General features: G+C 43.7%; 2 protein-coding genes across 2 annotated transcripts; both read right to left on the reverse strand.

Annotated features, from left to right (window-relative positions):
* Nucleotides 1-565: 565 nt before the first annotated feature.
* Nucleotides 566-2,202, reverse strand: LOC147486378 (uncharacterized). Its single transcript, XM_086571950.1, has 3 exons — nt 1,881-2,202; nt 1,317-1,793; nt 566-1,244 (listed from the first exon to the last, which is right to left on the reverse strand). Exons 2-3 carry the CDS (start codon nt 1,785-1,787, stop codon nt 861-863), a joined length of 855 nt encoding a protein of 284 aa, XP_086428076.1. The 5' UTR covers nt 1,788-1,793; nt 1,881-2,202; the 3' UTR covers nt 566-860.
* Nucleotides 2,203-9,625: 7,423 nt separating this feature from the next.
* Nucleotides 9,626-11,681, reverse strand: LOC147486379 (uncharacterized). The gene is made up of 4 exons (XM_086573718.1): nt 10,910-11,681; nt 10,752-10,806; nt 9,955-10,685; nt 9,626-9,859 (listed from the first exon to the last, which is right to left on the reverse strand). Exons 1-4 carry the CDS (start codon nt 11,546-11,548, stop codon nt 9,761-9,763), a joined length of 1,524 nt encoding a protein of 507 aa, XP_086429844.1. The 5' UTR covers nt 11,549-11,681; the 3' UTR covers nt 9,626-9,760.
* Nucleotides 11,682-12,255: the final 574 nt, after the last annotated feature.

Genomic DNA, 12,255 nt, shown 5'->3' on the forward strand with positions numbered 1-12,255 from the left:
GGATCGACTACACGAGAACGCCGGCACCGACCTATATACCGAGGAACTCGGGGAACTCGGGCTATATAGCCTCTCCAATTCTTGTTACGTCGAGGACCTATATTTCTAGGATCGACTAGCTAAAACGCTCTCGGCCGGGGGCGGCTCTCGGGGAGCTCGGGCTACATAGCCTCTCCAATTCTTGTAACGTCGAGGACCTATATTTCTAGGATCGACTAAAGCGAGAACGCTCTCCGCGAGCAGACAGCTCTCAGGAGCTCACAGGCTACTTAGCCTCTCCAATTCTTGTTACGTCGAGGACCTATATTTCTAGGATCGACTAACGCGAGAACGCTCTCCGCGAGCACACAGCTCTCTGGAGCTCACTGGCTACATAGCCTTTGCAAGTCTTGTTACGTCGCGGCCCTACATTTTTAGGATCGACCACACGAGAACGCTCTCATCGCGCAAACACTCTCCGGCCGCAGCACCGTAACCCATCCAGTTCCTGTCACATCAACGACCTATATTTCTAGGGTTGACTACTTAACAGGGCGCATATTCATAAGATCAAGTTGCTAGTTATACACAAATACGCAGTAGCATGCATACACATCCAAAACAACGTTCCATGACAATACGTCATCACAACTGCGTCCACCGATCTGCTGGGATTACCCAGGAAATCCAGATCGATGATCATTACAAAATAAACAAAGTATAGAACTGCCACTTTCGTGGAAACCAGTCCTCCGAACAAAAAGGCGAACTGCTCAGGCAAGCCTGAAAACACAGCTCTATTGTTTGCTCCCGTATAAGAGAGAGGAATGTAGACTATATTCACAACTTACGACTGACAGAGTCTGATGATGATCACCTTCTCAACTTTCAGTAATGACATGCTTGTCTTCCGGGGCTGCGCTAGTCGAAGCAGTATGTCGAGCTGACCTCAGCGTGTCATACTTTTCGTCCAGAGCGGCATAGGCGATACAAGCTTCAGTATACGCCTTCTTCGCCTTTCGCGCCACCTTCTGACATTTCTTCGCATAAGCCGTCACAACCGCCAGTTCCCTTTCCAGCTCAGTCAAATCCGACACCAGTACAGCGTTCTCAGCAGTTACGTTCTGGTACTTGGTGGACATATCATCCAGTTTCTTCTTGTCCACCCCCCACGCAGCTCGCATCAACCCCAGCTCCACGTGCGGGTTACCACTAGTCTCAGAACGCTGCACAGCATCTTTCAGCTTATCATACCCTGCGAGAAACTGCATGAACATAGTTAGAACACCAGACTCCCCTGGAAGTCGGTACAACAGCTTAAGCTATCAAGAACTCACCAAACAAGCGGCCATATCCATCGTCCCCAGTAGTGTCCCCATGTCCTCGTCCTCAACTTCTGCTTTGTCTCCATCTAGCACAATCCCCTTCAGAACGCTGGTCGCTATGGGGGCCGAGTGAAAGCTACAGTCCGAGCGTTTCACCATCCGCTTCTTCCCCGTCTTTCCCAGGTAGTAGAATTCGCTCCCCACATCCTTACATGGTGGGGCCGAACTCTCACCTGTAACTGGGCGACCTCGCCCCAACTCGTTGTGCTCAACCAAACGACCAGTAGTTTCACCCACTCGCTGTGGCGACCTGAATACAATGCCACCAGCAGAGCGACTATCTCTCCTCGGTCGTTTATGACCCTTCGCTTCTCCCTCAGCAACCTTTCTCTTCCCCCGATCGCCATGAACATGAGGCTCAAACTCCATTTCCTCCATTGTTAGAGGGGACGTTTCTCTCACAAACGCACGACATCTAGCCATACTAGCCTACCAGCAAAGTTACGACAGCAAAGTTAACACTTACTCTAGGTATTTCTCAAACTGAATAACACGCAGAGAGAAGAAGCGACATACCTGATGAACAAGCGGCGACTGAAAAGCAGAAAAGTACAGGGCAAGAGCAGAGCAAAGATGAGGAAGGAAAGCTTAGGCAAAACAATGACAAAACCTCTTGATGATATGTGAGAAGCGGTTTATATTCCTTAGGAAACGTCTTTTCCTAAATGCCTCATTATCACCTTGAGACGCTAAACGCCATCTGCCCGCCATCATTATGTTCCATGAACCCCTCGTCTCCCTACACGTGTCATGCACGCAAGGGAACACTGCAGTTGGCGTACGAATCTGAGCAATTCGACCGTGATCTCGAGCGGACTCCAGCGATCGATGCTCACGTCGGCAATACACGCCATAATCTAAAAGCACTCCAACGGCAGGACGCTCCCTTCATTTTACCACTCGTAAGTAAGGAGGTCGCCATCACAATGGGCCTACCACGTTCCATTCTAAGCCGTGTCATCCTACATAACTATGAGTGAGCAACCGACTCAGACATACACACACAACACAACTATCTATCATCGTGATGTAAACAAAGGAAGATCACGGTGTAATAAGCGTTATCATGCATTTCAATGTTTAGCCGAAGTTCTTTGAGATTACTCAGGAAATCCAACCCGGCCCCACACGAGTTCGTCACATTCGGCTACCCCGAATCAGCAGGAGACACCCACTTGTTCAGGTTTACAGTACACAAACATAAAAGGCGAATCGCCGGAGTTACCCCAGAAACCGGTTATTGTATCCGAAAGATATAAGGCGATAAAAGGCAAAGAACAAATTTTACAACTCGTCATCTCGACCACATTAACTACTCTCCACGCCAAACGCTTATCGACCTCGGCATCTCTCCCGTCCACAATGATCGATATGCCATCCAACTCTAAGCTCATCACCGCATCAGGTGCGTCTTCATTTCAAATGAACCACCGCGGCTTCGGCACGCCACGTAAGAGGCAATCGCCCCGGCGCACCCCTTGAACCTCCTCCACCGAGGGGCCGGACGACAAATGGGCGTGTTCCTCCTTCAAGCCATTGTAGTCAGCCTCCAGTTCAACGAAGTCTGCGTCCAGCGTGTCATAGGCCTGATTAGCGTCCTGAGCAACCTTCTTGCAGTGCAAGGCATAATCGTTCAGCCTCCCAATCTCCACGGTAGCTGCTGCCGCGACATTATCTTCAGACTCCTTCTAGCTTTTTTTTCTCCTTCTTCCGGGGTAGATCTTTCAACATCTTGGCGATTCAACGCTTCATGAGCTCTCTTCAAATCTTCCGGTTCCCCATCTCATCGCGGCGCCCCGACATTTTTCAGCTCCTCACCCAGCTTGACACCATTTCCTATCCGATTCTCGCGAACCGGGCGATCTCTTTCAACTTCTCCGAATCCACTCACCAATTACGAACATACACATGGTTGGTTAACACAACAACAATTGGCATAAGCAAGCAAGTACCTCGGATGAAGTTATAAGACATACCAAGCATTGCTTAATTTCCATTAGATCTCAAGTTGTCGACTAACCCCCTTCTCATAGCTCTCTGCGGTTGCCATCCGAGAGCTATTTGTTCTAGCAAACAACCCGCTATCTTATGGATCTGAAGTTAGCCGCCGTTTCCGCGGTCTTGCTGCGCCCCATTCGCCCGGATAGACAAAATGTCCTTCCGGATCGTCCATGAGGCAGACGCTTTCCGATTCAGCCTTACATGGAGCCTTGGCCTTCTTCACGGACTGGGATCGGCGTCCCGATCGGGGCGACTGACCCCACTCCAAAGTGGCCAAGTCCATGACCCGCTTTCAGTCGGGCTCCACTACGGCGAGATACCGCGGGCCCCGGCCGCTTTCACCATCGATCCGCCCGTGCTAGCACCATCTTCACGAGCATGTCGAGCTACTTTCGCAGCTCGTCCAGCGTCCTGCTCAGAGACATCGCGTGGCCTCCTCTCCGACCTGCCCCTAGCACGAGCAGTCAAAACCACTGGCTCCAACTCTACAGGAGCCTCGATCGAACCCCATTCGGGTATTTGCGCCGATCCTCCAGCTCTCGCGGTTCCCCTAACAGGCCGCCTTGCGCTCCCCGCACCATGACCACTGCCTCTCCTCTCGTGTTATCAGATCACTTGTACGCTTCTCCATCACCCTCGCTTCGTTCGACTTAGAGCCCGCTCCTTTTGCACCTTCCTCTTCTCCCGGATCGCAGCCCCTCCCTTTTCCTCAAAGAAATGAGCAACCTCGGGCAACTTCGCTTGTTTTTCAGCACGAGTCAGCCGAGCGAATCTTTCTATCTCCCCACGATCAGTTCGCCGCTTCACAGAAAACTCTGCAGCCAAAGCAAAACAAAGACCTGTTAGAGCAGCTATCAAACGTTCTGAAAAATAACAACAGAAAAGTGTTCCTACCCACCGGATATGTTACAAATCCTAGTTCGCAGATACACCCGGGCCACACGATGTAATTGCCAACTAGCAACAACGGTCTCTTAGTCCAGCCTCATTGCTTACTCCATCGATCACGCGTAGCGCGTCGTCATGGTTTGCAAGCTAAAGTTCATGTTCCCCGATCGACGTATCACATAGTGCTCCACTATATCCGATACCCCTATGTCATATTCCCCACTCGCGTTCAGCAGGTCGAACACCTTAAATAATCGCCCGGGTGTTACCCATTTAACCGATGAGGGGAGACTTCCAACAAAGCGCCAAGAAGTCGCGATACCGTTGAACGGTATGTGCATCCATAGGGCTCACCGGTAACCCTCACAGATTATAACTCCACCGTCGGCTGGGTTATACTCCTCACTACTTAACATTTTCTTTCGACCGTGGCTCAGATATCTCCGTGTCGGGGACATTAATCCCATACGCTGCCCTCATTTCGGGGAAAGAGTTAGCAAAGACGACGGTTCACACTTCTAGGGGCATTATCGCTTGATGCCGACCTCTCCCCTCGACGATCGCCACGCCATCTCTCGACCGAGATCGGGCATTACCCCGCCTTATCCTATCTTCTTCTTCTAACTCAACCCCCATCGCCGACACTTATCGATTCTTCATCCTCACTCTCCACAACTCAAAGATATCTCTCGGACCTCCTCCGACCGGTATCATCGAATCCGACATTCTAACAACCCTTTTCTATCAAATATTCGGTTTCTAAACCCTATAGCCTTACAATAACCTACTTACTTAAAATAACGAGAGCGGACGAGAGGAAAGCAAATGGAAATGGGAAAGATAATGTTAAAGACAGAGCACTCACCGGAAACCCTAGCTGGCGTTTTGCGGAGGAAGAAAAACACGGTAACTTTTTCAGATTCCAAATCTGATTTTGTATAAACCGCCCGCTTCGGGTTACCAAGGTGTAATCATTACAGCCTACGCTTATAGCCCGCGACATCGTGTTCCAAGGCATCGTCCCTTTCGGCCATTCCGATAACGCGACATGACATGTTTCAAGGGCAACCTTTACGATTCTCATCGCGTGCGTAAAGTTAAAACTACCTTTTCCGCCAATTCACGAGGCCACAACATTCAAAAGTGGCGCTCTACCGGTCGGTTCATCCACTCATCGTTTCGCTCACGCTTCCACCACGCCGTCCGACGGATTTTTCAAGCGGCGTTTTCCCTACACCAACGCCCTACCGGAGAGGGTGGTAGGAGCGATATCCTCATATAGGCATCGCGACTTTCGCGAGCATAAAAGCGAACCGAAGATATCGACCTCAAGACCGACCGCGAAAGCAGCTCGAGTAGGTGGTGCGAACGGAGATATCTCAAGATTTAACACTTCGCCAAATACGTAACGCGAATAGAAACACGCCCCACTGGGGTAATGATTGCCAAAATCTTAGTGGTAATCTCAACACGGAAATAGGGACTACCGTGATCTACCCCCAATCATAACAGATCCAATTCAACACTCATCCGCGATCTCCACCCTACATTTGTACAAAAGAATACACGTGTGGAAGGATCTCCTCTCTCAAAACTCTATAAATACCACCCTCTATCGGAACTACGTCGGACGATTCTTCTCTCCCGAGGAAAAGGAAAAGCGAGAAGAAGATAGGCGATTCGGCACAACCGCGGCGACCTCGGTCACATCCAAAATCCTAACCCTTCCCGTTCTTCCTAGTTGTAATTAGGAGAAGACCAAAACGCTCCTTTTAATCGATGTTTCATGAATTCATAAGTATTCCATATGTAATGGTATGCAACTAAATATGACTTTTGACCAGAAATCCCGTGATCTTTTGGTTAGGCCAATTCGATTAGAAATATGTAGTGATAATGAAAACTTATTTGTTGAGTAATCGATTCTATGGCGAGCTTTTGTTTGATTGATTGATCATAACTGATTTCGTCCGGAACGACAATCCCCACGATTCATGGGCCGATTGGTTATCGGCCGAACTAGTTGCTATTCCTCAATTTGATGATTATTTCAATCGAATTGCCGCTTGATTGACGATTGATATTTGCACCCTTATAAAACTGTGGTAGATTTCGCTTCGATTACTGCGCCATTGGGCTTAGAAATTAAAATCTTTAGAAAGATTGATTGAGTAAAGTAGATGAATTTCCAAGATATTCGACCCGCAGACGGCGCTAATGTAAATGTATGATTTGGACAGACCTTACAATTATTGGATAATAGGGGAAGAAGGAGGTTTGATATGGATTTTACTGAGTTCGTTCCGGACGAACTGCCTACGTATCTAGCTCTCTCGGGGGGAGCCAGAATCAAGTCAGACGTAGTTCACGATTTGGGATGAATTATTTGGTGTGGTCTCTTCTGGAGAGCCTAGGGGGAAGATGGAGAGTGGAGAAGAAGCATAAAATTCTCCTCCCCTTTGTTGGAGAGTGGAGAGGAAATATATAGAATTCCCTCACCCTTTTGGTGCTCCATTCATATCTATTGAATGAGATCCACTTTTGGTGCTCCATTCATTGATGATATTTAGTATTGCATTAATAGCTATTATTGCTCTATACATGTATTCATGTTCATTTTGTAACCATTTGGTAACTCATGACTCTTGAGATGACCAATTGTGATGATCCAATAAGTTAGTCTCAATATATGGTCAATGGCAATATGCGTGTCGCAAATATATTAATGACAATATATGTTCCTCACAATCAACCTACCAATTAAGAAAAAACTAAATTAGAATTGAAAAATGTATTTGTGAATCAAAATAACAAATATAAAGTAAATAATACTTACAATCATATTGTCATTATAGCCACTTGGAGGAGATGCTTGAATCTTAGAAAGAATAGCATGGAACTTGTTGATATTAGCTTGAATGAGAGTCCAACGGTGTTTCATGCCCATGAAGTTGCATTCAATCACTCTTCCTAGATTTGTATGAAATGCATTTAGAATCCTATTCCAAAATTCGTTTGACTTTTGCTCATTTCCTATTACACCATCTTGACTAACTTGTAGCCAACTATTGGTGAGAGCAATATCTTCTTCTTGTATCTATGAATCCCCTCTAGATTTTGTTTTTGGCTTTTCACTAGTCATTGTGGTTTAGAGTAGAGAGTAAAGAATAGAGAATAGAAGTGAGTGTAAAACCTATTGTGTGAGTGCTTCAATTTAGAGTGAAAAAAAAATATAGCCGTTTTTTTCCCGTTTTTTCATTTAAAGCACGTGGTGTTTACAACACCGCGCAGTTTTCGCAAAACCTCATCATTGAAGCCTACACTCTAGCCCAAGCCCATGCGGTATTCGAAACACCGCGCGGTTTTTCCAAAACCGCTAAAAGAGATTTGATACAGCACCAAAGCAAACACCAAATTTTTCTCGATTTGGTGTTTGCTTTGGTGTTTTTTTTGTGTTTTTATCAAAAAGTGTCTCTCCTGAAAATGAAAAAACACCAAAATATTGAAAATTTAGTGTTTGATGCTAGGATAGTGTCTCTCCTAAAGATGCTCTAAGATCTCTTTTTTGTTACACCTGGCGTCTTAGCGTACAGCTGTATATTGAACAGTTGAAAAAGTAAGTGCAAATTTTACCACTCAACACACGGTTCAATAGCGTGTAGTGTCTTGTCGTATGGAATCAATCATTCTTCAATGAGATTATGAGATTATCTTTTTTTATAATAATTATCATTCTTCAGTTATTACACACTGCTGCAGTTATTTACTGCAGCATTTACATGTGACGTGTGCGGCTTTTGGCATAGCCAAAACTTTAAGGGCCTGTTTGTTCTAGAGGAAATGCTAGGGAAAGGAAAGGAAAAGAGGTGTGGTCCACCTTTTCCATAGTTTTGTTGTTGTTTGTTTGCCCATGGAAAGAAAAAGTTGCTTTCTATGCGCAAACAAAACTAGGGAAATGGAAATGGTTTTGAGTCTATAGTCCAGACCTAAAAATTTTAGGGAAAGGAAAGGAAAAAAAAAACAAACACAATTTACTTTTCTTTCCACAGTTTACCAAATAGACACAATTTTAAAGCTGTTTTCATTCCATTCCATTCATTTCTTTTCCTTTCCATAGTGAACCACTTTATTTTCTTTCCTTTCCATTAGTTGAAATTTAACAACCAGGCCCTACGTACTCTCCCAGTCTCCCAACTGCCACTATTTGATAGATCATAGATATTGCGTAAAACTGAATTCTTTGGAAGGATCTTCCTTGATAACGCCAAGGACAACAGATTTCCAGTGCTCTCTTTTCTTAGTGCATAAACTTGATCGAAACTACCCCTTCCAGTATACTTCTACACATGGCACATCACCCCTCCATTAGGTGTGTAACTGTTCTCTTTTGTCGAAAAAGGACAATAATATGCTTCAACGTAATAGATATTTCGACATCGATTACCAGTCTAGTGTTAGTTCTAGAACCACTAGATTTTTTAATTTAATATTTCCTCAACTAACAGTTGATAGGAAATTAGGAAGTTCAAGATGTCAGACCTTGTTTTGCTGTAAATGGATGATAAGATCATAAGACTAATAATTCATTAAGGGATTGCAGAATCTAATAAACACGTGTCGGCAACCAGATTTGAACTGGTGACATGAGGATTTTCAGTCCTCTGCTGTAATTGCTCTGTTAAGTCATCCACTAGGGATGTCATTGTTAGAGTATGTGGACCGAAAAAGAGAAATAGTCCCACATTGAACAAGAAAGGAGTTCTTGACGATGAACGAATGGACTCCCTTGGAGTTCGGTCCAAGGTAGAGATACTCTCTTGGAGTTCGGTCCAAGGTAGAGATTGTTAGAGTGTGTGGACCGAAAAAAGAAATAGTCCCACATTGAACAAGAAAGGAGTTCATATGGGTTGATAAAGTGCGGAAAGTTCACTAACTAGTACCGAGGCCTTTTAAGATAAAAACCCCACATCCATGGCCAAGATGTGGCCCAAGCCCAATGGATGGTTAAGTGGGGGACAATATCGGTACTAGTTATCCTATGGGCGCGGAGGCCCAGGCCTGGTGGGTGTGCCCAGGTCCTAACAGTCATAGGTGTAATTTTTCTAAAACAATTTTTTTTCAGCTGGTGACAGTCATTTTCAAACAAAAAAAGTTTACAGAGGCGTCTCCCTTTGAACTTCAAATTTTGGCAGTCTGGTGTTCGTGTTCGTGTTCCTTTTTTACAGTTTCGGACAAGAGCCTAAAGGTAAACTATCAGATCCTAGTGTGATATGAAGGCATCTCCCACGAATTTTGATCAATCCAATAACCAGCAGTCTCTTGGACTGTTATCAGTACGGAACTATTAACTAAAATGAATAAGAAATAGGTCATATTTATTTAAAAAGTAATTTATATATTCAAGAGAAACAGGCCACAGAAGGAACTCATGAATAGTGGCACAAATTCATGCAGTCTATGGACATATGCAGATATGGTAATATGAGCCACTGAGCACAAATGTACAATCATTTTTCTTCTTTCGGTTTCTTTGCACAGAGACAGAAGTTCAGAACAGATGTTAACACCAAATTAGATGTAAGAGCGGCTTCCAGTATTATCTGACCCTGCACCACAAAATAAAATCAAATGTATAAAACATTTAATTGATCCCTGAAATTATAATGTCAAACTAAAGATAGTTCTTGTTAGGATAGCGTACCTCCTCATCACCTATGACTACTACTTTCTCCTCAATGTCACTGAAGGGAACCTTCAGTTCTTCAAGATAGGTTATGCATGAGATAGAAGAAAATGGTGTGACAACCAAATCATCAGTAACCATGAACATTGCCGGCCCTTTAACAAATCCTTCGGCTTTTGTTGCTTCGGGAGCAGGAGACTTGGGATTCAAGAGATTTACCGTCACCGTTCCTTCACCAGGATTATTAATATCAAGAAATGTTTCATCGAATAGATAAGCCTCACCCCATGAAGATGTTTTATAGTAGTAGTTATGAGGCTTAGCTTCACTGATGCTTAGAGGCTGGTCCTTATTACAACTATACTGAAGAGCAAGCTTTGGGGAGAGTAATAAAACTTTGTGATCCTCGGACTTCAAGTACCTATCAACATTCAATTCTTTGACGCTCTTGTACAAGTTGGCTATGCATCCTAATACAGGAGAGCAGTCTAGGAGTTCGACCACTGATCCAAGAGGGAATGTGAGAACACTGAATATAAAACTAACAAAATCTTCCCCGGCTTCAGCATAAACAACCTTCTTGTCTGACTTCCTAACAGTGGCTTTCAAATGAATCTTCTTGCAGTTGTTGATGCATTTCTTTTTTAAAGATAAAATTTTTGTACCCCTTTGAATTGTCGCACAGAAGAAAGATCTCTTTGTTCGCGCAGAAACACTTCTGTAATTGGGGCCTTGCTGAGCATTGAATGCTTAATTAGGTTCAAAACCTGCAAAGAGCAAATCAACAAAATTTAGTGCTGTATTAGATTGGGTACACTTTCTAATGACAGAATTCACATACTTGGAAATAATATAATGAAGAAAATTGCCCTGTGTTTACATCATAAGAAGAGGGAAATAAAATTGTATGTTTACATCACACTAGGACACCACATGCATTCAGGCTGATTTGACAACATCTAGACTTCATTACCTGTTCGAAATCAACATCCAGACTCTTTTTCTCAAGTAAAACAGCGTCTGTAATGCCTAGATTATTGAGCAAACGAAAGGTAGCCAACGTTGACAAAGGTGTCACCTGCAAATCATCAGTTACCAAAAAAGTTGCCATGCCCTTAACAAACACACCATCTTCTCCATCAACTTCAGAACCGTTAGGCCGACTCCGTAGAGTCATGGGCGTTAGTCTGCTTCCACAACTACTATGCCTACTATCAAAAGTGCTCAACAATGAGCCACCAATTCGTTTTGAAGCACATGGCTGACAAAGGTAAAATGAAGTGGGCTCAGTATCATCGATATTCAGTTCCAACTTCCTGCATTCATCTCCATACGCATTCCTGGTACCAAGTAGCATGGTCTTGCAAATTTCCGCCTGAAAGCGTCGTTCTTCAAGATTCTCAACGCTTGTGTGCAAATTGTTCAAGGACCCTATCACTGTTGGGTGTGATTGCTTGCGCAGGAGCCTAACAATGGTTCCCAAGGGAATCGTCAAGAAACTGAATAGAATGTCCAGAAAGTCCTTATCTGCCTCAGCAAAAACCACCTGGTTAAGCTTTCTGTGAACCATTACATTCAATTTCACTATCTTCTTTTGCTCGTTTGAAGCCATAGTGAACTGATCAACAGAACCAGTAAAACCAAATAAATTTTGCACCTGTGCTGACTGCTGTTCAAGGAATAGACTTCCGAAAGCTGGACCGGGACATGGAGCGTCTATAAATTAGAGAGAGATACCTTCTTCTGTTTAAATTAGAGAAAATACGTCACGTGGTCCGCTTTCGCTTGTCACCTTAACTTTTTCTTTTTTCACATAAAAAAAAGCTAAAGCGAAGGCACAACCGCACAAGTAAAAGTAAAAGTAAAACAATTGAGAAACTACTTTATAGTTTATACATAAAGAAAACGCCCCCACATATAGGTTTATCATACCTCATTATCTTCTTTTTCTTTTCTATTTTGTCTTCCACATCTCAATCACTAGAGTATACCATAATTAATATGGACATTTAAATTGGATCAATTTTTTTTTCTACCATGAAATATTCTTAATAAAATATTAAAATTAATTATTCAATATTTTTAAGAAAGACTATTTTGTCATTTCAAAATTTACTACCATTTATATTCTTAAGATTATATAGTAACTCAAGGACGTATGTGCAAATTCAAGTTGGAAATCAACTATACGCCCCTATTCAATTGTTCGCGATTTATCCTTCATTAATTGACAAATAATTATCTTTTATACCGAAATTAAATTCAAAAAAACCAACTCTTTCCTTCTTCTTCTCTCTCCCAAATCTTCCATAATTTGCT

This window comes from Coptis chinensis, chromosome 7 (assembly GCF_015680905.1).
Source record: "Coptis chinensis isolate HL-2020 chromosome 7, ASM1568090v1, whole genome shotgun sequence".
NCBI classification, from domain to species: Eukaryota; Viridiplantae; Streptophyta; class Magnoliopsida; order Ranunculales; family Ranunculaceae; genus Coptis; species Coptis chinensis.